This window comes from Xenia sp. Carnegie-2017, unplaced genomic scaffold (genome assembly GCF_021976095.1).
Source record: "Xenia sp. Carnegie-2017 unplaced genomic scaffold, XeniaSp_v1 HiC_scaffold_22, whole genome shotgun sequence".
Classification (NCBI taxonomy): Eukaryota; Metazoa; Cnidaria; class Anthozoa; order Malacalcyonacea; family Xeniidae; genus Xenia; species Xenia sp. Carnegie-2017.
This window is the reverse complement of record NW_025813485.1, coordinates 9,178,006-9,204,631: the sequence shown is the minus strand read 5'-3', so window position 1 is coordinate 9,204,631 and position 26,626 is coordinate 9,178,006. Positions and strand designations below refer to the sequence as shown.

The 26,626-nt window shown below is 35.0% G+C and overlaps 2 protein-coding genes across 4 annotated transcripts in view; one reads left to right on the top strand and one right to left on the bottom strand.

Annotated features, from left to right (window-relative positions):
* Positions 1–23,849, top strand: part of LOC124445887 (dual 3',5'-cyclic-AMP and -GMP phosphodiesterase 11-like) — a 48,533-nt gene extending 24,684 nt beyond the window's left edge. The window contains exons 10-21 of one of the 2 annotated variants that reach the window (XM_046996670.1): positions 5,442–5,534; positions 5,610–5,660; positions 5,737–5,883; positions 6,820–6,927; positions 11,229–11,338; positions 15,976–16,063; positions 16,162–16,262; positions 19,580–19,657; positions 19,978–20,041; positions 21,273–21,347; positions 22,041–22,124; positions 23,303–23,849. In XM_046996670.1, the coding sequence (XP_046852626.1) occupies positions 5,442–5,534; positions 5,610–5,660; positions 5,737–5,883; positions 6,820–6,927; positions 11,229–11,338; positions 15,976–16,063; positions 16,162–16,262; positions 19,580–19,657; positions 19,978–20,041; positions 21,273–21,347; positions 22,041–22,124; positions 23,303–23,416 (1,113 nt within the window). In that variant the 3' untranslated portion in view covers positions 23,417–23,849. Of the gene's footprint in view, positions 1–5,441; positions 5,535–5,609; positions 5,673–5,736; positions 5,884–6,819; positions 6,928–11,228; positions 11,339–15,975; positions 16,064–16,161; positions 16,263–19,579; positions 19,658–19,977; positions 20,042–21,272; positions 21,348–22,040; positions 22,125–23,302 lie in introns of both variants that reach the window. The other variant, XM_046996669.1, reaches the window with a different exon arrangement.
* LOC124445889 lies at positions 23,773–26,619 on the bottom strand. 2 transcript variants are annotated; one of them, XM_046996672.1, is made up of 3 exons: positions 26,524–26,619; positions 24,093–24,177; positions 23,773–24,008 (listed from the first exon to the last, which is right to left on the bottom strand). In XM_046996672.1, exons 1-3 carry the CDS (start codon positions 26,611–26,613, stop codon positions 23,905–23,907), a joined length of 279 nt encoding a protein of 92 aa, XP_046852628.1. In that variant the 5' UTR covers positions 26,614–26,619; the 3' UTR covers positions 23,773–23,904. The 2 variants fall into 2 exon arrangements, with proteins under 2 accessions (XP_046852628.1, XP_046852627.1); XM_046996671.1 differs by having other exon boundaries at positions 23,773–24,177.
* Between the last annotated feature and the right edge of the window lie 7 nt (positions 26,620–26,626).

Below are 26,626 nucleotides of genomic sequence, written 5' to 3'. Positions count from 1 at the left end.
TGAGTACCCAACAGCTCAAAAGGAAAGGCACAATCTAACGCATAAAGTAGGTAAACACCACCCAAAGCAAGGTAATGTTGTCATTGTTAAATCCGATAGCAAGAATCGTGGAACTTGGCCGTTAGCAGTGGTGAGAAAATCATACCCTGGGCGAGATGGAATTACAAGAGCAGCGGAGCTAAAGGTCACAAATGGTGTCATCGAACGTCCAGCTCAACTTTTATACCCACTCGAGCTGGAATGTGATAGTACGACAGAGTTGCCAAAAGCGAAGTCACTAAACCCAGAAGCCCCTCAGTTTCGTCCAAAGAGGGATGCCGCAGAGGGAGCAAGAATGAGGATCAAACAAACTCAAATGATGAACGAAAATGACATGTAATTCAATTCAGAAAAACTTGAACATTAAAAGCTTGAACGCTGTACTATATACATATCTGTTGTGTTATAACTTTGCTAAAACATATGCATCTTTAATAGAATGCATATGGGGGAGATAGTAAAGTAATAAAGTAAATGGTTTGAACCCGGGAGTATCGTTATATGTTTGTAAATGATGATCGTCCAGGTTAATAAAGTCCTGAGAAGGACTGTTTTTGATGTTGTTGACTGACGTTTCGACAACCTTAGCGGTAGTCATCTTCAGAGTCAAATGAGGAGTAAACGTCAGGTTAGCCGTATTTGTTGTCTGGTTCTTACGTCATTGTATTGTGTGTACAGGAAATGTGCAGGAAATGTGTATTGTCATTGTGGATTAGTGTGAAGTGAAATATTTTAATTTTAGTTGTGATGTGTGATTTAGGTGTGACGTTTTAGTTGTAGTGTGTGGGTGTCAATTGTGTATTGTCATTGTGAATTAGTTTGAAGTGTAATGTTTTTAGTTGATCGTTTGTTTGTATTGTGAATAAGTCGTTTGTAAGGTGCCGGTAATTGCTGTGATCTGTTCAGGGTTTGTTCCAAGTTGGTATACCAACTTTCTAATGTAAGCCGTTGTCTATAGTCAGTACTGTAAGTGATGCATTTTGCCGAGTCCCAGTCAATGTTGTGCTTTGTGATTCGGTGATGTTCGGCAATGTGATTAGTTTTGTCTTGTTTCTTAGTAGCTCGTTTGTGCTCAGTAAGTCTTATGTTTAAGTTCCTGCCAGTTTCCCCGATATAGGAGGCGTGGCAGTCGGAGCAGTTTATTTTGTAAACTGCACCTTGTCGTTCGTTGGGTTGTTCTTTGTCCTTTATGTTCGTTAGTACTTGTCGTAATGTTGTGATTGGTTTATGTGCGACACGTATGTTGTATGGTCGTAAGATACGCGAGATAGTCTCAGACGTACCTTTGATGTAAGGTATCGTTGCTGTTGTCACTGAGTTGTTCGTTTCGTTGGGTTCGTTGGGTTTGTAAGTGTTGCGTTTGATAAAGTCTGAGTTATAGTTGTTTTTGTCAAAAACACGTTTGAGATAGTTGTTTTCGTTTTGTAGAGCGTATTGGAAGTAAGGAACACACTACAAACAATTACATGGGACAGCAATGGGCTCGCCCGTTTCTGTTGTAGTTGCTGAAATTGTAATGCAATCTATAGAGGAACGGGCACTCATGACTTACAATACAAATACATTCCTTTGTATTGGAAGTAAGGAACACACTACAAACAATTACATGGGACAGCAATGGGCTCGCCCGTTTCTGTTGTAGTTGCTGAAATTGTAATGCAATCTATAGAGGAACGGGCACTCATGACTTACAATACAAATACAAAGGAACACACTACAAACAATTACATGGGACAGCAATGGGCTCGCCCGTTTCTGTTGTAGTTGCTGAAATTGTAATGCAATCTATAGAGGAACGGGCACTCATGACTTACAAACATGCACTACCTTTTTGGTTTCGCTACGTAGATGACACAATCACAGCACTACATGCAGACGAGATTGATGACTTCCATACTCACATCAACAAACAGAACAGCCACATACAATTTACCAAAGATGTCGAAGAAAACGGAACTCTTCCTTTTCTCGACTGTTTGGTAAAACATGACTATCAAAAACTAGGAACAACAGTTTATCGCAAGCCAACACATACTGACCGACTACTAGACCAATCATCTTACAACCCTACATCACACAAAGCCACCACAATCAGAACATTAACAAGACGTGCACAAATCATATGTGATTCACCGGACGCTCTACAAAACGAAAACAACTATCTCAAACGTGTTTTTGACAAAAACAACTATAACTCAGACTTTATCAAACGCAACACTTACAAACCCAACGAACTCAACGAAACGAACAACTCAGTGACAACAGCAACGATACCTTACATCAAAGGTACGTCTGAGACTATCTCGCGTATCTTACGACCATACAACATACGTGTCGCACATAAACCAATCACAACATTACGACAAGTACTAACGAACATAAAGGACAAAGAACAACCCAACGAACGACAAGGTGCAGTTTACAAAATAAACTGCTCCGACTGCCACGCCTCCTATATCGGGGAAACTGGCAGGAACTTAAACATAAGACTTACTGAGCACAAACGAGCTACTAAGAAACAAGACAAAACTAATCACATTGCCGAACATCACCGAATCACAAAGCACAACATTGACTGGGACTCGGCAAAATGCATCACTTACAGTACTGACTATAGACAACGGCTTACATTAGAAAGTTGGTATACCAACTTGGAACAAACCCCCCTGAACAGATCACAGCAATTACCGGCACCTTACAAACGACTTATTCACAATACAAACAAACGATCAACTAAAAACATTACACTTCAAACTAATTCACAATGACAATACACAATTGACACCCACACACTACAACTAAAAACGTCACACCTAAATCACACATCACAACTAAAATTAAAATATTTCACTTCACACTAATCCACAATGACAATACACATTTCCTGCACATTTCCTGTACACACAATACAATGACGTAAGAACCAGACAACAAATACGGCTAACCTGACGTTTACTCCTCATTTGACTCTGAAGATGACTACCGCTAAGGTTGTCGAAACGTCAGTCAACAACATCAAAAACAGTCCTTCTCAGGACTTTATTAACCTGGACGATCATCATTTACAAACATATAGTAAAGTAAATTGCCCGTGTGAGGGTAAAAGGGAGGGGTAGAAAAGTGTCAATCATGTTGTTATTGTAGTGCTACTAGGAATGTGAGGTTGTTGACGAAAAAATACATTATTATCATTGCTGTTAAAACAGTTTTGTTGTGAGTTACTCAAGGGAGGCAAGGTAATTCCCAACACGTTCTTGGTAGAATTCAACATGTGAATCACATTTGAATGTGAATATTATTTGTTTTAAGCATTTTTCCACAACATACATTCTTTCTGATTTTGACTTTATCATTTAAATTCACATCTTATGTTCATTTGCTAAAATTTCATCAAGTCGTTTTCGTGATTTGTGCACAAGATTTTCTTGAAAAAAACCTCCATGCAATTGTTCATGAGGACTCCTTAGAATTGAAAATTTCTTGTTTTATGCAACGTTGACAACAACAATTCGTGAGATTTTACTTTAAGTGTGCAAAGAAAATTAGTGAAGGGCTTTTTTCTAGTCCTGTTCTCGAATACTATCTGGATATAAACGTTGAATGAAGTTTTATTTCATCAAAATTTAACTAGTTATGCAACTAATTATACCATAGGCATAAGTGTCAAATCAGGTTATACTTAATTGTTAAAAATTAATTCAGTTGAATTGTTAAAAATAATCTTAATAACCTTTATCCTTAAGCACCGAACCTTTCATTTTTTAACATAAATTATTTTTAACATATAGATGATTTCTACTTTACTATTTTGTTGCGCATATCGGTACCAAATCCGTCATGCTATGTAACGTTATAATGCGTGTGAATATCCTTTTATCTTTCCACTTTAATGGGGATGAGAAAATGAACGAAATAAGTCTTACTGTTAAAAAGAAGACGTGATAATCGGTGTCAAAAAGGCGGTTCTGCGTCAGAAAATTGTTTAAAGAAAGAAGGGAAGTCACATCTTTCATTTCGTGATGTATAGAATGCATAATTTACTGATGTTAGATGAGTACCTTTCAGTTTTCTATCAACTGCTACTATTGATTTATGGTTTCTCCAGAATATTGGCTAAGAATAGCAAAAATGTTTGAAAGAACGTCTAAACGTCTAAATCGTGGAAGCATCATAGCAAGAACGTCTTTTCACAATCAAGGCATCGAGACGCTTTGGCAAGAAGTGACCATCATAATGTGTAGTTTGATTTCAATATCTTGTTCTGCGTAAAGTCCGTTGTAGCTACAATGAAACTAATGAACTTCATTGTGTCTTTAAAACTCTGTATGCATGCCCGTGATTGATGAGTTGTCTGAAATATGGAGCTGTCATTATTAAGCACGGAGGAAAATATAAGATATACTATTACGCCGAATATGTTTTAATAAATATTTCCCAAGATGCAACAGTTGCTTACCTAACGAGGGCTTTAGAAATTGCTCGCGTTCCACCTTTCAATGTCAACAACTAGAAGTTTCAATTCATCCTGTCAAAGATTTCTTAGATGCCCAGTCCACCGATGCATGCGGTGCTCCGTATAGATGCCGATAAAGTCGTTACTCTCAAATTTGTGTTGTCCTTTTTCATAACTCACGATAATTATGACCACCAACGTAAATTACACGAGGAGCTCGATGATGAAAACGAGGGTTATTAATCGACTGAACATAATTTTGAAATTTGCTATTTTACTACATTATCGATTATTCAGAACCTGTTACAGGCAAATTTTTCTATGAAGTTACAAATGACATAACATGATATGTTGATATATATTTTTCATTTTAAACAAGCCATCATAGCATTTACTGTTTTATTTGACTCGCTTGACCCTTGCCTAGTGCCGTGCATTTTTCTTTTTTGTTTTCGTATGTTGGTATGTGCCTTTTATGCAACATGGATAAGTCCTGTTGCATTTGCTTCAATCCTGCTTTGCAATATTTTCTGTGTATATTATCTTCGAGAACAAAAGACTTATAGAAAATAACGAATAACAGTGAACTGAAATTCATAAAGGCTACTGGCTGGATGTAATACTAAATGAGTAACATACAGGGGACAAGTGGTATGCATTTTTTACTGAATGTGACATCGCTTTTGATTATGCTCTTCATATACATGGAAAATTCGTTAGTTTGGTGAAATTGTTGACTTTATTTTTTACTATGTCTTAAGATAGATATCATTTCCTGTACTTGCTTACGCTCAAAAACTGAATAGCATGCGCCTACAAAACCTTTACATTGAATTCTATTGTGACTGTACTTGTATATCACGTTTAGGGTGGAAACTTAAAATGTGTCTTTTGTTTTTGTTGAACTACAAGAACTCCATTGTAATGTGTAATATCGTCATGTTTTTAGGCATTTGCCATATTTTGTGGAATGGCCATTCATAATGCATCTGTGTATGAGGATATTCAAAAAGCAATGGCAAAGCAATTGGTAGCTTTCGAGGTTGTATATTTGTACATATAGTTCTTAAGTAACGCTTCGTGCCAGGGACATTCGATTATGGTGTTGTCATCTTAGGTTCTCTCTTATCATGCAACTGCATCTGCCGAAGAAGTAAAGAAATTAAAGGTTATTCATACAGTACGTCTTCAATATGCCTGTCATACATGAATGATACTAGTTTAATTTCACTTTGTATTTGTAGAATATGGAAGAGTCTTTGAATATTCCAAGAAATTTATTTGACTTCAGTTTTGATGATGATGCGCTGGATGAGATTGGCACATGTCATGCAACTTTGCAAATGTTTTATGCTCTAGAACTTCATTCTCGATTCTCTATTGAAAAAGAAGTAAGCTGATTTTTGATTGACATTGCTTATACCATCTTATAATAGACACTGTTGGCCCTGACAGTAGACTCATGGCACCGAATATATGAGTTATGTGTACAGTGTTAGCAGATGTATTTTGGGAAATGTATTTTGGACTTAAGAAAAATTAAATAATGCTAACCGTTATTTTTAACAAATAGTATAGATCGAGAAGGTTATTCAAGAAATTTCCTTTGACTAAACAGCAAATTAATTGAAAGTTTTCTGAGAAGCTCTAATGTGACAATAATTGGACACATACACAGCATTCTAAGTATTTCTTTTTGTTACAAATTCAAACTACAGTCTTTAATGGCTCATTATAAAATATAAAATTGTTAAATGCAACATGTAAACTTCATGGTTATCCAATGGCACCGACGGCCATCATTGCTGTATTGATTTCATTTAACCTAATTTTACTAGTTAAGAGAGATAAATTCATGCTGAAATAAAGGTTTAAAGCTTGAGAGTTTTGTCTTATATTCCATGTAATCGTCCAGAATTGTGAGAAACGTATGGAATGCTACGCAGTTGTGAATTTTATGTATGCATTCATGCTGCATTATTGTATGCCACTAGTACAATTTCGATGAGTTTTATCGTAAATAGATCATTGGATCAGCATATATGATTTCATTCCAAAGCCATCAGAGAATATACATAATATTAATCCATAAGGTTTGATATTACGATTTCATTTTTATCAGGGTTTATATTATGCGTTGCTATTGTAGCCTTTTAAAAATGTCCTTCTTTTCGCAAAATTACTGTTGTGCGGCAATTTTACTGTAGAAAAAGCTCCGTTAGAATAGATTTCGCTTTGTCAGGCAGTTAAAAAGATATCTTTCTAAAGAATGACTTAAACTGAAATTCGTTATCAAAATGCCTCTGTTTTAAACGAGTTTCTTTTAGGTTCTTTGCCGTTGGATAATGTCGGTGAAGAAAAATTATAGACATGTAACATATCACAACTGGCGTCACGCATTTAACGTTGGCCAAACTATGTTTGCCATTATGAAGGTAATTAATCTGGTCATTACTTATGTAAGGACAAGCGATATGTAGAACGAATTGATGTCTTGTCTAACTGATGATTCTGGGCGAATGACGTATATCCCAGTCTACTAGATATCTAACTCTGCCGAACTTCTACAGTTACAAGCAAGGCAAGCTGCCATCTTTATGTGAAAACTGTGATGATATTTACGAGTAATATCTGCTTTTCCTGAGTTGATATACAGCTGCTGAGTTGAAAGGCTAGGTTTGGTTTTTTTTAATGTTTGATTGGATTGGTTTTTAAAACTTTCTTTTAGTTTATTTCTGCTTTTTGCCATCTTTCAAGATGACATCCTTGTCTCACCTTTACATAGTAGTTAGAAATCTAGGGGACTGGGTTCTAAATCATTGTTTGCCCTTTGGGCACCTTTGATGAATATTACTGCTTGTATGATTTGTCTGCATAATAAAATTTTCCATTAATATGATAAAACTGCCTTTGATTTGACCGATTTGGTACACCATTGATTTGACGACGTGCAAAGCAGCGTACGCATTTTAATTTCACCAAAGGCCCGCAAACGTTACCTGAAGTAGCCAGCCGTGTGAATATAAAAACAGCTCAAACCACTGATCTCGAAATAAGACAGTCAAGCAACTCTGCCTTCGCGGTAAACAAATTTCGAAGCCACAGCCGCCATCTCTAAGGGACCAACACATTGAAATATGTTTTGAAAAGACAACAAAACTATGAAAAATCTAGCAACGCATGGCTAAATCAATTTTTAATAGCTATAACGCTGAGGGTACAAAACACCTTTGACGCAATAGTAATGGGAGTCAGGAAGAAAACTCAGCCATCTAACAACAGTTTGTATCAGGCATTAAAATAAAGAAATTTTACAAGGACACACTTTAAAATAGCTATAACGCTGAGGGTACAAAACACCTTTGACGCAATAGTAATGGGTGTCTGGAAGAAAACTCAGCCATCTAACAACAGTTTGTATCAGGCATTAAAATAAAGAAATTTTACAAGGACACACTTTAAAAGCCCGGCGTTTACTTTTCCAATTATTGTCAGTTTGCTTCCCTATAGTTACAGATTTTTCACCCTGGCCACTAGAGGGTGAAGGTAAATTTACAGAAACTTTATTACTCTACTCTAAGGTGCCGAGGTTAACTTTTTTCCATGGTAAAACATGGTGTATTTCTTTATCAGTCTTGTACGAGCTAAAAATTTTCATTGTTTATTTTTATTGTTTCACAACACAATAGTTTATTATCTATTAAAACTCAATTTATGGGTAATAATTGTAATAGATGATTTTCAATACTTTTTCGTGGAATTGCTCCATTTTTAGTCCATATTGGGGGAATTTTTGCCTTGCATGCAAACATTTTGACAGTTTGGGGAAATGTAACACAAACTTCACACACTACTAATCTTTGGCCACGAGAATTACCACTGTACATGTATACTGGTCTCCTTGGCAATATTAATGGTAGTGCTCACTGGTAGTGCCTGAATTCGTTTGAGGGACTGGTTTCGCGGAATTTACTGCAATGTCCTCGGTCTCAACTCACTATCACTTTTAAGTTTCATACCAACTGATACAAAGTTTTTTAATGATTTATTTTTGAACGTACGTTCGAATTAAATCAGCAGTTGCACTTTCACATTGAGGTTGCTTAGAGTAATTGGGCATGCGACAATGTATACAATGTACATACTTCTCTACTTAAGGGTGAGATGTCTTTTTAGGAATAACAAACTTTTCCATGCTGTTGGCCAAAAATTCATATGTCACTAATGTCAGACATCAGAATTGTTTTGTATTATGCAATTTAGAATATAAATATCAAAGTAATCGAATTGCATTTACTGTTTAATGAAATATAGTGTTGTACCTGAAGCTGAAATAATATGTGTTTAAGTCTATATATTTAGATTGTCTCTGTCCTATCCATTCGATCATAATTCTTTGTTGAATGTTGATAATCGCTCACGCTACTTATTCTATTAAAGAACTTAAATAGTTGGAATGTTATTAAACAATACAAAGAAAAGTGGCAGAATACTTTATACAACAACTATAAACAATAATGACCTTATGTAACAATATTTGAATATTAACCTTTCATTACTCTTCATTGTGAACGAGACAAGTCTGCTCAAAAATAGAGAGTGTTGCGTTACAAGTGCCGAGCTTGTGACCGATATAGCAGAGTTAAAAGATGAAAGGTATATCATAGACTAATCAACTGAGTATTCCTGTTTATTTCACATTGGTATTACATTCATTCTTTTCCAGTGGGAAGCGTGATGCTTTCACTGAAGGGCGATGATATATTGTCTAACATTAACACCGGATTATGTTACTGTATATTTAATATGGAATTCGAGCTTTGTCCATATGAACTGTTTAACATGCTTGCACAAAAATAAAAAGTAATATTCAGTTTATTAGTATATGATAAACCTTTCACCTTTTGACTCTGCTTTACCACTCACAAGCCAGGGAATTGTAACGCAAGACTCTCTACTTTTGAGTAGACTTGTCTCGTTAACAAGGAAGAGGAGTGGAAGGTTAATATTTAAATGTTGTTAGATAAGGTCATTAATGTTTATATAGTTGTTGGATAAAGCATTATGCTATTTTTTGCAAAAAAGAATAGATCATATTCTAATTCTTTTTCTAGAGGACACATACTTTCATTTACAAGGACACATTTTTAATTTACAAGGACACAAAGTGTGTAAAAAACACACTTTATTTTAATGCCTGGTTTGTATGCATTTTTCACTGGCAAAAAGGTTGTAATTATTAAGTTTAGTTAGTTGTAAATGAGAATAGTTCATCAGTCCGTATTTCTTGAACGACAATTCATGAGATATTTAGGTCATTTCCATGTAGTTTTAGGCCTTGTACCACAGTTTGGTAAATATATGACAGTAGACAACCCACTTTTCCGCATTATTGTAATTTTTATAGATGCATTTATGTGACAAAGTGCCTGTAAACTACTTACATTTTAAATCCGTCAATGGACTGTTGTAAATAAAGAGTTGACGGATCAAATCTTTTTAGCATTTCTCTTATATTTCTGCACTTTTTCACACTCTTAGTTAGCACTTGTCTGCATCCTGAATGTGATAATTGTCGATGAACTTCCAAACAATCTCATCCAGCTCCTGCTCTGTAAAATCAGTATATTCCGCACCAACTAAATTTTTTGGTCCATTCCTTTTCTAACACTCACTGTTGACTCCTCAAGCATTCTTTGTGCCTTATGATAAATGCTATTGACAACAGAAAATCTATTTGGATTTAAAATCGACTTTCTTTTAGTTGTAAATCAAGTTTTTGTTCAAAGAATCACAACACTGGTGAAACCAACTAAGTTTTTCTTTGAACTTACTGACACAAATAACAAAAACTAAAGCAATACCGTATGTAATGACTTTATCATGAGATGGAAATTTTTAGTGTACGAGTAATCAAATGCTGTATGTCGTTCTTGATTTCATTTTTGTATACAGTCTCTGTTAAAGTCAAACGAAGATAAACCAGCTCATTAATAATTTCTTGACTGGTTTCATTAAATTAAATATTTTTGACAGCCAATTGAAAAGCCTTTTGATCTCTTTTTATATAAAGCGCTTGACGATAACTTCACTACGCTTGTTACTTCGGGTTTAGTTCGTGAGCCTTTTATCAAATCGATAATGCACTCCGTCCAAGTACGTCATCAAATAGTGTGGCTTTGTCAAATCAAATGCATTATCAATGGTGCATGTATTTGCATCGTGTATTGTAGTTGTATCAAACATACTCTCATAATATACAATCCGCTTAAAATTATGTATTAGACAAAACGTTGATGTGTCATTTTCTGTCATGCTACTTTTGCATACTTTTATTTAAAATGCTTCTTACTCGATAAGGGTATGATGTCCTAGCCACCAATTTTCCCAAACTTAATAATTTCATTCTTCACGAGTTAGGAGAATGCTATAAATTCATTGCATTGCTAGTATTTTTATGATGTAGCTTGTAAGGAAGCATGGACTCCCCATTTTTTACATTAGCAAAAAATTTATTGAGTAATAATTATCGTCCCATCTTTAAAGTTTGATTTTATGCTAACCCTTCTTCTCCCACGCACACTTTGGAGCAGGCCCCATTGTCACTGTATCATGGTCACTGAAGATCATCTTGTTGTGGTGATTCCAGCCATTGTGTGATTATGTTTTGTTTTGTGTAATTACTGTTTATCATGCCGACTCTAAAATAATGTTGTTTTTCGTTGTTCTTCTTTAGAACGCTAGTATTTCTAGCTATTTCTCTGATATTGAACGCTTAGCGCTGATGGTTGCTTGCCTTTGTCACGACTTGGATCATCGTGGAACCAGTAATTCATTTCAATTGAAGTAAGCTTTCTAACTATTATTTTCCACTAATTTTAGAGTATATGTGTATATGCCTTATGAAATAAAATTTTTTTAAATTTAAATAGATATATTGAACTTATGTGTTTCGACTTTAGCCATCATCAGAGAGATTATACATAATATTAATCCTAACACGTTTTTACATGCACATGAAAAACATGTGACTTTGATGAGATTTAAACTCGCACTTTCGGGATACTAGTCCGCCGCTCTACCTGTTGAGCGACCAAGCCCACAGGGATTAGAGACGAGTCAAATCTCTTAAAACTACGTATGGACGAGAAGTTCTCGCCACGATAGCAGTTACTGGATGGCACCGTGTTTCGACTTTATTCCATAGCCATCATCACATGTAAAAATCGTGTTAGGATTTATATTTTGTATAATCTCTCTGATGATGGCTTTGGAATAAAGTTGAAACACGGTCCGCTTGAGTTACACTCCAGTTTTGCTGTGGCCGCTTGCACAAAGCCCGGATAGTAGTGACCTTAAGTTTTACGACGGTAACTAGACGATGGTGGTTATTGGACTTGGTCGAGTTTCACCGTCGTGACATTGCGCGAAATTTAAGATTTATAAACATTTAAGAGGTTGATTCGTATTATAAGGTAAAATGACGACTTTCAAAAAAACGAGTAAAGTTTTAATCGCAAACTATATTGACGATGTAATCGAGGACGAAGAGTTTATTTTGTTGTACGATTCTAATTTTTCAAAAAGTCCAGAGTTTCCTTATCACAAATATGGGAGATTTAATTTGGAAAAACTTGACAGCACTGAGTGTGAAGCTGAATTGCGATTCAGAAAGAGGACATACCCGAGCTTGCTGAAGCGCTTGGAAAACCGCAGAGTTTCCACTGCCCTCAAGGGTCTAAGGCGGATGGTATCGAAGGATTATGCACTGTTTTGAAACGCTTTTCTTATACATGCAGATACTATCATACATGCAGACATGATACCCTTATTTGGCAGAGCTGTTCCTGAATTGAGCATAATAACAAACGTTGTTGTTGAGTTATTTTTGATCATCACTCCCACAGAATCTGTCAGTGGAATGAAACTATTTTCAGTCCTCAAAATGTTAAGGAGTATGCGAACTCAATTACATTATGGGAGCTGCCCTAAACAACTGTGTGGGGTTTGTTGATGGCACAATTCGAGCAATTTGTCGTATAGCAAAAATGCAAAAAGTTGTGTACAATGGCCATAAACGTGTACATTCACTAAAATTCAAGTCCGTTGCTCTGCCCACTGGAAAGATTGGCCACTTATATGGACCTATGGGTGAGAATGATTGCAATTCTTTTTTAAGGACTTTGAGCATTTTCAGGATATGCATTAATGAAAAACTCATTTTTTATAATTCATTTTGTATTTTTATAATTCATTTTGTATTTTTATTTAGAAGGGAAAAGACATGATTCTTTTATGCTTGCACAATCTGGTCTATTACATCAACTTCAAACACATTGCTTCACAAATAAGGGTTTACCTTTCTGTCTTTATGGAGATCTTGCATACCCTTTACGACTTTACTTGCAGGCTCCATTTAGAAATGCTAATTTGACTGAACAAATGAAAGAATTCAACCAATCGATGAGCAAAGGTGCATATTGCAGTGGCTGTTTGAAGACATCATATACTATTTCAAGTTTATGGATTTTAAAAAGAACTTAAATATTGGCTTGTGAAGTATTGGAAAAATGTACATTGTTTGTGCAATTCATAGAAATGCCTTAACTTGCCTTTGTGGAAATCAAACCTCTAAATATTTTGAACTTAGTCCTCCAACCTTGCAAGAGTATTTTGGAAACTACTGAATGACATTTGTAACAATAAAACTCATTTCAAAGTACATGTACATAAATGCTATAACATAACTTTTCTTTTATAAAAAGTTTTCTTTTATGAATGGTTCTGTTAGAAACAAATTTTAAACTGTATTACCGAAACAAAATTCAAGACATAAAGGAAAGTGTCTTCACCGTTTTCTCCATCATTATTCTCTTTCTGTGCTTTCTGCTTATATATATCCTTTTGAAGTGTTTCTGCAGCATTTTCAACTTCGATATTTTCTTCAAGGGCTTTATCAACCTCACTCACGTCAGTCTCAATACCACTAGCTGCTGCTTCTTGCCTTATTCTTTTCCGAAAATCCGTTGCCAGAAAGTTGTATCTTTCCCTCACTGACCTTTGATTTACTCTAAAATATGTGTTGCAAGTTGTTCAGGTGACAGGCAATCTCATTCCATTCGCTTCCCCTTTGCATTGTCCTTCTTCGGGTTCCACTAAATGGATCAACGACAATGATTTCTCGGCACAAAAGCTCATCATTTTCTCGGGACTAACTTATTTGCTTCCTAAAATGAAATATGTATAACACAAACTTGAACACAACGATTTATTAAAGCATCCAGCTTATTTGACGCAACAGAAAAAAGAGAATATAGCAGTATGTCTTGAAAATCAAAAACATAGTACTTACTGCTTTGATTCCATTGAAACAATTGTGGTACGTTTTCCAGTCTACGGCAAATCGATTGAGATCAATGGAGATGGCGTCGTCGTCGCTGAGTGCGCGGTGGCCTCTAACAAAAGATTGTAAATGCGCATGCTCAAGAATCTTAATTACTTCCTGTTACCGTCGTCGAAATAAACAGTCGTAAAATCTTAAGGTCTATAGTGTTATCTATTGGATAGCAATTTTTTTAAACTTTTATAAAACTTTTAACGAGCAAAAAAAATAAGATTTGAACTGAGCAATCACTGAAATAAAATATTGTTTCGAAGATTACGAAATTTCTTTGTCGTGTGAAAAATATAAACACCTTTTTTATAAGATTGAAAATTTTTGCTATCCGATGGATAACGCTATCCAGGCTTCGTGCAACCGGTCCCTGGTATTTACAATCAATGTCTCTTGCTGTTAAAATTCGTTAGTTGTTTGCGAAAGGTGGCGCCATTTCTTATTTGCATTCAGCTAGATGTTTATATCTCAAGCCATAGGTCATAAAAAAACGTTGCTTTGTAAGAATTATAACGGAATTAGTCATTAAAAGCTTTCCAAAACATAAAATGATCTCCATTTTCAAATAAGCGCCACAACACGAGAAGAATTAAAGAGAATTTTTATCTAAAGTGTAGCGAAATATTAACTGTTAGCTGTTTACACGACAATGCGTAGCGCACCGTTTTCGTCGGACTACGTTAAAACAGAGCAATTTGCACTCCATAAAAAGTAAACAATTTCTAAATGTTTGGACAGGTACTACATGTCATTATCAATACAATATTCTGTATATATAGCATTAATATACACCATTTTACTATGGTGATAACTGGGAGGGCACATTGTTTTACACTTTTTATTTATAAGTTTAAAAAAGGACCATAATTCTCCTTCCTTTTTTTCTGTTTAAAACATTGAACTAAATATAACTGGAAGGCTACCTAATGATATATCGGTAACACACAAAATGAAGCCAACTTTTGCGTGATCTGAGTCAAATCACGCGAGTTCAGCTTTGCGAGGCGTGATTGTAAACCGTAAAAGCGAACCGTAGACGGCCCCCAAAAATCATTTAGCTAGCTTTTTAAACTATATATATTATAAGCTTGAAAATTGGTAATCCAGGCATTTCATATATGAAAATGAAAGACAATCCGGACACATGCCTTTATATAAAGTAAAAATACGTAAAAAACAAACAAGAATTCAAAATAGTAATTACACTCACTAAATAATCACTAAAAAATCGGATAATTTTTCTACATGAATCCATACTTAGCTTATAAAAAAGACCACAAAAATCCCGAAAAATATGCGTGAAAAATTTTTCTGTCTTCATGCTGGATGCCTCACATTGGTGCATACGACATTACTTTCAAAAGACTTTCAACTGCAATTGGCTGAAATTTATTTTTTTAATTTTTTAGCCAATTACAGTTTAGAGTCGTTCGGGACAACGAACCTACGTAGTTCCTTCGTAAGAGAGGAATTGCCTTTCTTCGTAGTTCCTTCGTAAGAGAGGAAGTTCCTTCGTAGTTCCTTCGAACCTTCGTAGTTCCTTCGAACCTTCGTAGTTCCTTCGAACCTTCGTAGTTCCTTCGAACCTTCGTAGTTCCTTCGAACCTTCGTAGTTCCTTCGAACCTTCGTAGTTCTTTCGTAAGAGAGGAAGTTCCTTCGTAAGAGAGGAATGTTAAGACAGAAACGGGGAAACTAGTTATTCCCGATGAACAATTTATTTGTGTCATTGTATTTTTTACGCAAATTAGGTGATTGTTTTGAGGCGTTTAAAATTGTGCTATCTCTTCTGCGAAAATTTCTCAATAATTTAAACTTCAATACTCATTTGATAAAAAGATTACTTTATGCTTGGTTCGTTTGTACGATTTTTATTATGCACTTGTTGAGAAAGATTGAATAAAAATCGTACGCACTCTACGCACTCACCAACTATGCAGTAATCTATTGTCATACATAATTTGAATACCGTAGAGCAACATGAGAAATATTTTCGTCATCACCATACATTTAAATTGCATGACTACTTAAATGTGAGTTATTACATTTGGGATATTTTTATGTAGTATTTTGGTTTTTGGTTTTTGTTAGAATCGACTCGCCATTAGCGCGCCTTTACAGTACGTCTACCATGGAGCATCATCATTTCGACCATTGTATCATGATCTTAAACAGTCAGGTATTTGTGAATTACAATTAATCTCTTGAATATTACAAATATATATTTGTTAATATGTATTGATTTATTTTAATCGTGCTTCTTTTTCTATTGTACAGGGCAATGAAATCTTTGGTGGGTTAACTGCTGAGGAATACGAGGACGCGTTTACGATGTTAGAGCAATGTATATTGGCTACTGATTTAGCGTTATATTTTAAGTGAGTGTTTTTAGTAACAATTTTGCTTTGTATGATCTTTCATAAAAGCACTTGTTCTCAAACAGAGGGGTAGAGGCTCTGTCTCCAATCCAACTATAGCTCGCTACTACGCTGCTACAATCATGAATTTGTTTTGAAATGTTTTGGCTGTAAAACAACTATTTGCGCTACGTATTTTATATGATAAGATGTTCATTGCGTTATTGTGCTACATCTTTAAATCTAACACTGCTTTTGCTGTTTTAGACATTAGCTATTCTATTCAGGAAAAACGCCGCCTGAAGTCATTTTTCTCAACCTTTTTTGCTAAAGTATCGGTACAGACTAAAATGATTTCGGTCAAACAATGATAAATTTTTATGAAAAATATTCATTTAGATAATTTTAGTACATCGTCAAATTTTTTATTGTCATGAAAAAGATATCCTATCAGGTTAATGGATTTTCTTTGTTGTTTCCATACTTATGTCTGGAACTATTGAAGTGTTCGAGAATATAGGGTTTTCTATTATACGTACTTTCTACTTTCGTTTTTTTCTTTTATTAATTTTTTTTATAAAGTACAAGTAGATTTGCATCATAACAATGAAATAAAACCTGATTTTTATTTCGATTTTAAGATATGCAAATTTTAGAAAACGACTGAACGCAACTCTCTACACTCTAAAAACATCCTGGTTAAAAATAACCAGGATGGGGTTAAATTTTAACCAGGAAAGTATTCCAAATGGGACCAACGCAATACTGGTTATTTTAACAAGGAATCGGGGTTAAATTAATTAACACAATCAAAAGAAGTGTACGTATTCTCAACTAATTATTTAAGATCAATGGTGTTTGTCCAGGCTAGTGCTTCGTTTTTATCACTCGGAGGTTGTCATGAGCTGCATGCAATATACTAGTTGTTTTCCCCACTCCTTAAACTAATGACCACATTTAAATAGCGTTTTCCAACGATTGGCATCTTCTCAAATGTTCTACATATGTATATCTACACCCGAAAAAGTTTGTTTTATTTTTTTGTTTCTGTAAAAGCATTAATGGCGCAAATTATAAACAAATTTTGACTATTTCGTCCCGAAAATTAGTGAGGCGCCATTTTGATTTTTTCTTAACCTGGATCCTGGTAGTACAGTGAACTGCACTACAGTGTTGAACTAAAAATTAACCCGGTTTTAACCAAAATCTGAGTTAACTTAACATATTTGGGGTTGAAATTCATTCAACTAGGATTTTTTAACCAGGATGTTTTTAGAGTGTAGTACATATATATCCATGACCAAAATTTTTATGTTAAAAAAAATCCATTATCTACAATTTCACGACATCTTTTTTTGATATGATATCAATTTGAGCCGCTCTTTTGAGAGCTCGTTACGTCATCGATTTGACATTTTTAGCTGGTTAAACACGAGCTACATTCAATGGGTAAATTGTCGTTATACTGAACTTGCGTGGCTTAAAGATGAATACATAGATCAACTAGGCATTGTCGAGTAGAGTGAAATCTCATATATAGCGAATAAAAGCGAAATTTTCTTCAAATGTCGTTTTTTTATAAAATGGGTTCATTTCAACTTGCTGACGAGACGTAAATGTTCATGGGCAAATCCCGAGCTCTGGATTTTGATGTTGCGCGAGACAAAGTGGTTTAACCTATTCCACATGAAATATAACAAAATGATTGCTGAATGCTGAGCAGAACACTCAGAAGTATTTGAGGCTTACCTGTTTAGCGAGAAATAAACTATGTCAGTTGAGCTACGGAACTTTATCGTCGCATTTTAATATCATCGTAAATCTTACAAAGAATTGATTGAACTTCAAACCACATGTAAAGTGTCGTGCACATATTGCTTTCTTGCATGCCGTGTGTTCAATGAAGAGTGAAATCCAGGTCTGCAATAAAAGACTTGATGTATTGTTTTTCATTGTATCTACAATCATTTAAGCAACCGGGTACAGTGCAATGTTCGCATTTATAGGCATACGTCGAAATGCCAATTTTTATAAAAAAACTTGACATTTTAGTAAAATTTCGCTTTTTGTCGCTTTATACTCTACTTTACATTATTTTGTGACGGATTGTTTGCCCCCTAGCGATACCAGAATGCATCTTGAAACCCTGCAAAGATTGGCAAATGGCAACTTACCTATTGCACGAGACAACATATGCGAAAAAGAAAATGTTCGATTTTGGTTTGGAACTTGCTAGTTTGAAAGGTTAATGATTTGAATAATGGACTGAATGTTTGCCACCATGGGGCAATTGCCATAAATATAGACGTCGCTTTCCTTTTTTTTAACGTAAAACTGCTTTTGATGAAGCATAATTCTACAGCAATGGTTATCGTTGTTTTCTCTTTGCTGAAGAATTGTGCAAACATTTGTTTTTATTACGATCAGTTTAGAGTCTTCTTGTACGCAAAAGCTAAGATCATGTATTATTCTTATGGTTCCCATAGCGGAAGAATTACAATATTCTCTCCATTGAAAACGTTTAAGCTTTCTTTAAATTTCATTTCTTCCGAAAACATTAAGCGGAACCTGCTTCACTTATTGCACCCTTTAATTTCTTTGGGAAAGGATAGAAAAACTGTTAAATCAAATGGAGAAACATATTCATCTGAGCACTTTAGTGTAAGCCTCTCGCGCTGACATGCGAGCAGATGTCATTGCTGGCTACAGTGTTACGTAAAAGATCTGCGTTGCGTATTTCTTTGTCATCTTTGCAAAATTAAGCCATCTGTATGGATGTGCTTTTCTGTTTACACTACCATATCTTTTTATTTCTGCTATGTCTATTGCTTCATTGGCAATTTACTTACAAATTTTAGACGAATAAGATTGCAAGGGTATATTTTTGTTTATTGTAGTTCAGCAAATGATTTTCTGTTAGCTATGTGAAAGTTTTTATTGAAGGTTCACTTGTGCCATAAGAAAATTGACCATGTGTCTTAGTTGGCCGTGCTTCATTTGATTTTGTGGGGGGTTTTCTTGTACGAGTACCTTCAGTGTTACAGCTTTTTATTAAACATGAACTTTTTTTAATGGGTCTCCAAAAAATAGCTTGTATTTTCAGAAAGTGCTGGATTTCCAACACATTGTCGATTGCTAGTATGCTGATGCACACAATTGTATTTATGAAATATTCTTCATGCAAAAGAGCTCTTACAAAAATAACAAGTACTGCTTGTTGCTCTGTGTCTTGTTATTTTGATCGACCTCTTAACGATTGCATCACCATTACTGGCATTTGTAATTATACATCGTAGATTGTGACAGATTCAACTAATTTCAGCTTTGGTTTTTTACAGAAATAGAAATCGTTTTTTTGAGCTGACTGGCCATCATAGAGCAGATTGGCATGAAAAAGAAAATAAGCAATTATTAAGGTATACACACTAAGCTGTCAAAATACATCGTCATTTTTATGAAAATTTAAAGTCTGCATGATATGTGCAAGAGTAACAGAATATTAATTCAAGTAAGAATTAATTAAAGCATTTAAAGTAAGTAAGCATAAGCTTACGCTTCCTGTATAGGAAATCCTTCACGTTTCACATTTACTTCCTAAAACTTGAAGTTGATAATGGGAAATGCGTCCATATATCTTGCGGTAACATGCATAAAGTGTATGAAGAAGAATTAAATGTGTACGATGAGTGAGAATCTGATCGGTATTTTATAAAAAGGATTTTTTACATACATTTAGTGCTATGATGATGACTGCGTGCGATGTATCGGCGATTACTAAACCTTGGGCAGTCCAGAGAAGGGTGAGAGATTTGACTTGGTACATCTGCATGATCTTTATTATCGTCAATAATATATACTGTGAATGGTTTGAACCCGGGAGTATCATTATATATTTGTAGATGTAAATCGTCCAGGTTAGTAGAGTCCTAAGAAGGACTCTTGGTGTTCATGTTGACAGACGTTTCGACAACCTTAGCGGTGGTCGTCTTTATAGTCAAATGTCACTTACACTCTACAAACATGAACGATGTACATCTTCTACGGATGCAAACGATGCCAAAATTAACCTCCTTTCGATAATCATTTATCTCTGCAACAACGTAATTTCTTTGCCTCTGGAGAAAAATTTAAAAATTTACCAGAACAAGGAAAAGTGCTTAATAAAAAACACTATCACGTTTTTATGACGTCAATCGCACTTTCTTGGAATCTGCACAGCATTGTTGAAGACAATCTACCAGTCTCTAACTAAATTTTACCCCTATTTTACCCAAATGGTTTCGTAACATAAGAAACTAGATATTTCCTGCTAAAGTGACGTAATTAGGAAACTTGAAGCCAATAATTAGGGAAGTATGAATTCATACTTAAGAAATAAAAGATGTTTACTGCGATTGCACGGGCTTGTGCAAATCGAGGAGACTATTGGGAGAACTCGAGAGCAGATCAGTGCAAGCTCGAGACCGAAAGTCGATGGTTGCACATGCTCGAGAGTTCTCACAAACGTCTCCGAGGTTTGCATAAGCCAGTGCAAACACGAAAAACATCTTTTATTTCTTTTATAAAATAACAATAATGCGAAAAAAGACGAACTTTTATTTTTTCCTCTAAAATATATTCATGACGATTTGCAAATTCTCTTTAACTGATTGTTTGTTTAGATTGATTTGATTGGTTGAGCTCAGATGCGTTTTGCGCTTGCTAATGCAAACTCAACTCTAGACCAATCAGCGCACGCGTTTTATTTCCTAATTCTTCATCATTTTAAGTAAAAGAAAACTACAAGACACGCAAATTGCAACTTTATTAAACACACCTTTGTCTTGTCGTGCAATTTAAGGTCAATTTGATACGTTATTTATGAAATGCAACACAAAGCCAACAGAACAGTTGGAGTTCTGAGACAAATATGTTTCAGTCTATACGATTCATCAATCCCAAAATTGAAAAATTATGAATTAGCCAAAAAAGTGACGACTTGTGCATTTATCATAAATATCTTGGGGTTGAGATGTGGTTCATTTATTTTAGGTTGCAAAGTTAGTTTCTGAAGAATTTTTCCTGCAAGGTGACTTAGAAAAAGAAGAGTTGAAGGAACGGCCTGCTGTAAGTTAGTCAATATAAAATGTTTTTAAGAAATTTTTGGATATTTTGTCATTACGTTTACGTTTCTTAATACTTTCAACTTACCTAAAGATTGCTTCCGTTTGAAAGCATTTTATTACAAATTTGTACTCAAATGTGTTTGTGTGGATAGTGTTGAAGTAAAATATTGCTTGCGAATAAATATAGCCGCAGGAACTACATACACTGCAAAATGTGGCTCAATACGCCACCAAGGAATCTTGCATCGTGCTTTACATCGTTTCAAGATTCAAATTTGTTTTTTGATTTTGCGATGTCACGGGCACGGTAACTTTTTGCCAACACTATGAGGTTCATGCCGGTTGCCAATCTCCATAAATTTTTGCGGTTTTTTCAATGCATTCTAGGGCCCATTATGTTAGAAATATTGCTGTGATTGTGTTGTCAAAGTGCAATATCACCCAATGTTCTTAAATGATTAGCAAGAAGTATAGCCTCCAAATGTACACATTATTTGAAAATGTGTTCTCTTTGTGTTATGATTTTTTGTTATATTTAATAATTTTTTAATAACCATTATAAATGAAAGCAATGAAGTGAGTAAGCATTTTTTATTTTTTCAATAATGAATATGGAAGCAAAATAATATCACAGTCAACAATACCTCTAAAGGAATGTCCGCTTAATTAATTTTTAATTTGTAAATCTTACCAGGATATGATGGATAGATGCAAAAAAGATCAATTGCCAGAGATGCAGGTTGGCTTTATTGATGGCATATGTTTGCCTGTTTACAAGGTACTAATAGCCATAAAAAATGTTCATCTGTTATCGTGATGCTTTAATCTTTACAAATATCAAAAAACATTTCAGAGCTGATATATCCCTAACCTTTGGAACTATTTTAAAGCAGTATCGTAGCAAACCCACTATGTTGCTCATGATATGTAAATTTCAGATCACTAGCATAAATTGTCTTTAGAAATTTATTTTTGAACGCGGAAATATGTACATAACGTGACCGAACTTCCGAGATGGCTACGCCACTGTTTTTATACAATTTTGAGATACGCATATGCTAGCCACCAGCCTAACACAAGTTTAATTTGTCCTATTTTAGATATTACCCGTATGGCACCCCCCTCCTCCCCATTAAAACAGTGACTGAACTTAAATATAATTACAATCTTGTCATTCATAAAAGATTTTGAATAGTTATCAGAAATTTTTCGTACACAAATTGTTTTATGTGTACAAAATGTGTAACAGACACTTCAGGTCATGAATGCAATAAATAAAAATTTTCAAAAAAATACGTAATTTAATACAGGTTGAAACGAAAATTTGTTGCTAAGGGTTCATGACATAGCTATGCGATATAAACCATTATAAAATAAAGACAATAAAACGCTTGCGGCGATTGGTCTAGAGCCGTGTTTGCATTAGCCTGTGCAAAACACATCTGAGCTCAACCAATCAAATCAATCAAAACAATCAATCAGTCAAAGAGAATTTGCTAATCGATCATGAACACATTTTGGAGGAAAAATTGAAATGTTTGTCTTTTTCGCATTATTGCTATTTTATTAAAGAAAAAAAATGTTTTTCGTGTTTGCACTGGCTTATGCAAACCTCGGAGTTGTTTGTAAAAACTCTCGAGCATGTGCAACCCTCGATCTTCGGTCTCGGGGCTTGCACTGATCTGCTCTCGAGTTCTCCCAAAGGTCTCCTCGCTTTGCATAAGCCCGTGCAAACACAGTAAACAACTTTTATTTCTTAAATGAAGTATCTCAAAATGTTTGCAGTAAGTTGTATGTTGATGTAAAATGACTCTTCGCGTACAAAGGCAGAAAATTTCACTCCACAACTAAATTCTGCACTGGAAAAACACTAAAACACTGGAAAACGTAGCCAAACCCTGAAACTACTCATATTATGTCGAATGAGTTGAGAAATACGATTTTATCATCATATAGGCTTTTGCACAACTTTGTCCCGAGTTACAAAAGCTGCTTGACGGCTGTTTAGACAATAGAAGACGTTGGTCAGAACTAGCCGATACGCAAAGGAAAAAGATGCTGGAGGATTGACGCTGCTATAATACGAAATGATACGTTCTACACCAGCAACTGCCATCATTTTGACGTCTGGCCTTGTAGACCACTCAGGATTTTTTTGCTGGGCTGAAAAGTTTAGCCGCTTAAAAACCATCGAGCTCCTGGATAATATTATACAATGAAAATACGTTTTAAGGTTACCCGAAGATTGCTTGGTGTTGTAGCTCACTACATGAGTGTGTGATGCGTGTGTGTTTGACGCCATTTCTGACGTTTCGCACAGAGTCCCCTGTTGTATTGCGTGATCATTCTGGATATCGGCTATAAGTTATTCATTTAGTTTCTGCTTCTACTTGTCTATTATTTTCACGCTACAAGGAACACGTTAGTTTTCTATATCTCATTTATTTTGTAATTTTACGTGACAGACAAATTTACTCGAGTACACAAGGATTTAAAAAGGGAATTGTTTACGTATTGAAACATCTTTTACACTTCAAAGAATACCATGGTGTCCATGACTAAGCCCAAAAGTACTCGTTCACCGGCCCCATGTACAAACAACTGTTGCGAAGTACACGCGCCTGATGACGTAAATCGTTCTGGTTAATTGCGCGTTGTTTTTCTGGAATCAAATGAGCATAGCTTTTTGAAACGACATTTTCTTGTAATGTTCCCATTTGACCCATGTCCTTTAAATAAAACTCACGCGCTTGCGCGTTGTCCTTTTCATTTTCAAGTTTGCGTTGACATTGTATTCGGAGTTTTTCTTCATTACGCCTTGTCATTTCATTCTTCAAATTAGAGGAAAAAACCTCATTAAACAATCATTAAAGTGGAACGTTGTATGAGGACTTAATTTAGGAAAGATTCTTAGATCAGCCAAAGTTAATGGCCTAGGCATGGAGAAAGATTTTGTATCCTTTATGTCCTTTCTCAAATTGCAAGTCGTCTCTATTAGCAAAATTATTAATAATAATTTGTTTCGTAGTCTATAACTATCAGTCCTCTATTGCCGGAAAAGTTGACAAATACAAATTTACGTACAATAGAAAGCAACGGTCAAACATGTTGAAACTGCAAATCATGTCGTGCTAAATGTCGTTGTACATTTACAGTATCATGAATTCACGTAGTCTATGTCGTGTATTCAATTACTGCTAACTTTTCCAAGATTGTGCACACGAATCTAGGCGTGACGTAATCTCTGTATCTAAGTGGCGTCGTCAGGTTGTTCAGACTGGGTGTGCACGTGATTATATGCAATCGTTATAATAGAGCTATGTGCTTGTTAACAGAAACCAACTATTTGTATGGCTATTTAATATTGGATTTATTGCATACATTTATTTCTTCTCACATTTTCAAAAAATTCACAATTGGTCTTATGGGATACGTTTCTGATCAGTGCGCATTGTTTGCAAAACCTTTACTAGCATTAGGTAGTTTGCTTTCACTTGTTCATCTGATAACAAAATTGTCACAATAATAATTATCTTTAGAACGAGAATGAGTCCATTCAAACACTCGTTTGGATTCTGTGTCAATCCATGTATACATTTCTTCAACAAATCTGGGTCAGTTAGATCATTGAATATTGGCTCAATCAGTTCTACTATGGGCCCAGGAATACCAGTCTTGTGTTGGTAGGTGGTGTGATCTCTTAGGTAGCCACACCAACTATCTTTTCCTTTTGGACACAGGTGATGCTGAGGGTTCTTCTCTGAGGAGGCAACATGGAAAAGAGATGCCCTAGCAGCTTTGGCCATTTCTTCAACACTATTAAGGTTTCCCCTTATTGCCAAACCATAATAGTTTCGAAGAATGTCCATCTTTTGCGTAGTTAGCCGACCTTTTCCAGACAAACCTTTACCATCCGAGAGGTTTCTCCCTTTGTTCGAGGTTTTTAGTTTCCGCAGTCTGCTTCTGAATGTGAGTTCATTGCTTTCCCACCGTCCGGACATTTCAGAATCTCATTTAAGACTATAAATAAAACTGATAAGTCCAGAAATGTAGTACCTTCTGTTATAATGTTGGAATGGACAGCAAAATTTCAAAATTAATGTTGGAATGGACGGCTGTCTGATTACCAATTTTCGCACCGGAAGATCCAACCTCTTTGTCACAAGGTTCGCCATTTTTGCATTTCTTTGCCATTTTTTCTCACTCGTTTTCTACCTCTTTTTTGAGGATTTCCCATCATTTAACTTCAAATCCCCCAACAAAATAACAAAAACAATAGTTGGGAAATAAAAGCAGCAAATTTAGCACTTGAAATGTTACAAAAAACTAAGAAATTTGTAGATAACTTCGCCAGAAATGCAAACGCATCGATCTCGAGACAGACAAAAGACTTTCATTGCCATGGCTCCCCAAAGGAACCAATTAGAATACAATTATGTCAAAAGACTCTGAATTCAATGCACCAAAAGGAGAAACAAAAATGACAATTTTTTGACCAATATTTCGACCAAATTTTGAGGAAATCTCAACCTAAATGCGTTGCTAGGCCGTTGCTATGGAGTGAATTTTTAAACAACATAGCTTTGAAAGCTTTTTGGCCGTAATTTATAATGTTTTTCAAAATATAAACGACAAAGTCTTAAAATTAAATAGTTAAGGCTCCCAAAAAATTAATAATTTTTTTTTTGAAAATTTGGTCAAAATACAGTTTATAAGAGGTGATGACCACTCAAGGTGAATTTCCTTGCTGTCTAAATTTTGCATTTGGATTCGTTTGTCGTATGTGTTATTTACTTATTTTATGATTACAGCCCTTAAAACGCCATCCGCTAGCTCCGTTCTCTGCTATCCTTTCTCGTACGAAATAACACTTTTGTATCTTATGGCAAAATTTTGCTTTACTATCCAAATATACTTCGAATTTTGTGTAATCAAAAAACCCACTTGAGAAAAAATTATGCTAGGTTTATAAATTGTCTATCAAACTTAGGACTTACCGATGCCAAATCAACCAATGACAAATAAATTTGGAGGTAGGTCCATTAAAATTATTTTACAATGAAATTTGTGAAGCAAATATTAACGAAATATGTATTGCTTAATCGTGATTTTTTTATGATTTCGCTAGGATAACAAAGAATCATTGTCATTAAATTAAAGATAACTTGTCATTTTACCTGTTCGAGTAAGATTTTATCCAATGCGTGATTTTTCCGATCAAGAACTCTTTGTTTCCGCAAGGCTTCCATGTGAAATGCAAACGCCATGTTGTCAATTGGT

Bases quoted from the DNA above. Each gene is read 5' to 3' on its own strand.
- LOC124445889 (XM_046996671.1), bottom strand. From the start codon at position 26,613: ATGGCGTTTGCATTTCACATGGAAGCCTTGCGGAAACAAAGAGTTCTT. The intron at 24,178-26,523 runs GTAAAATGACAA...TCTAATTTGAAG, and splicing joins ATAAAATCTTACTCGAACAG to AATGAAATGACAAGGCGTAA.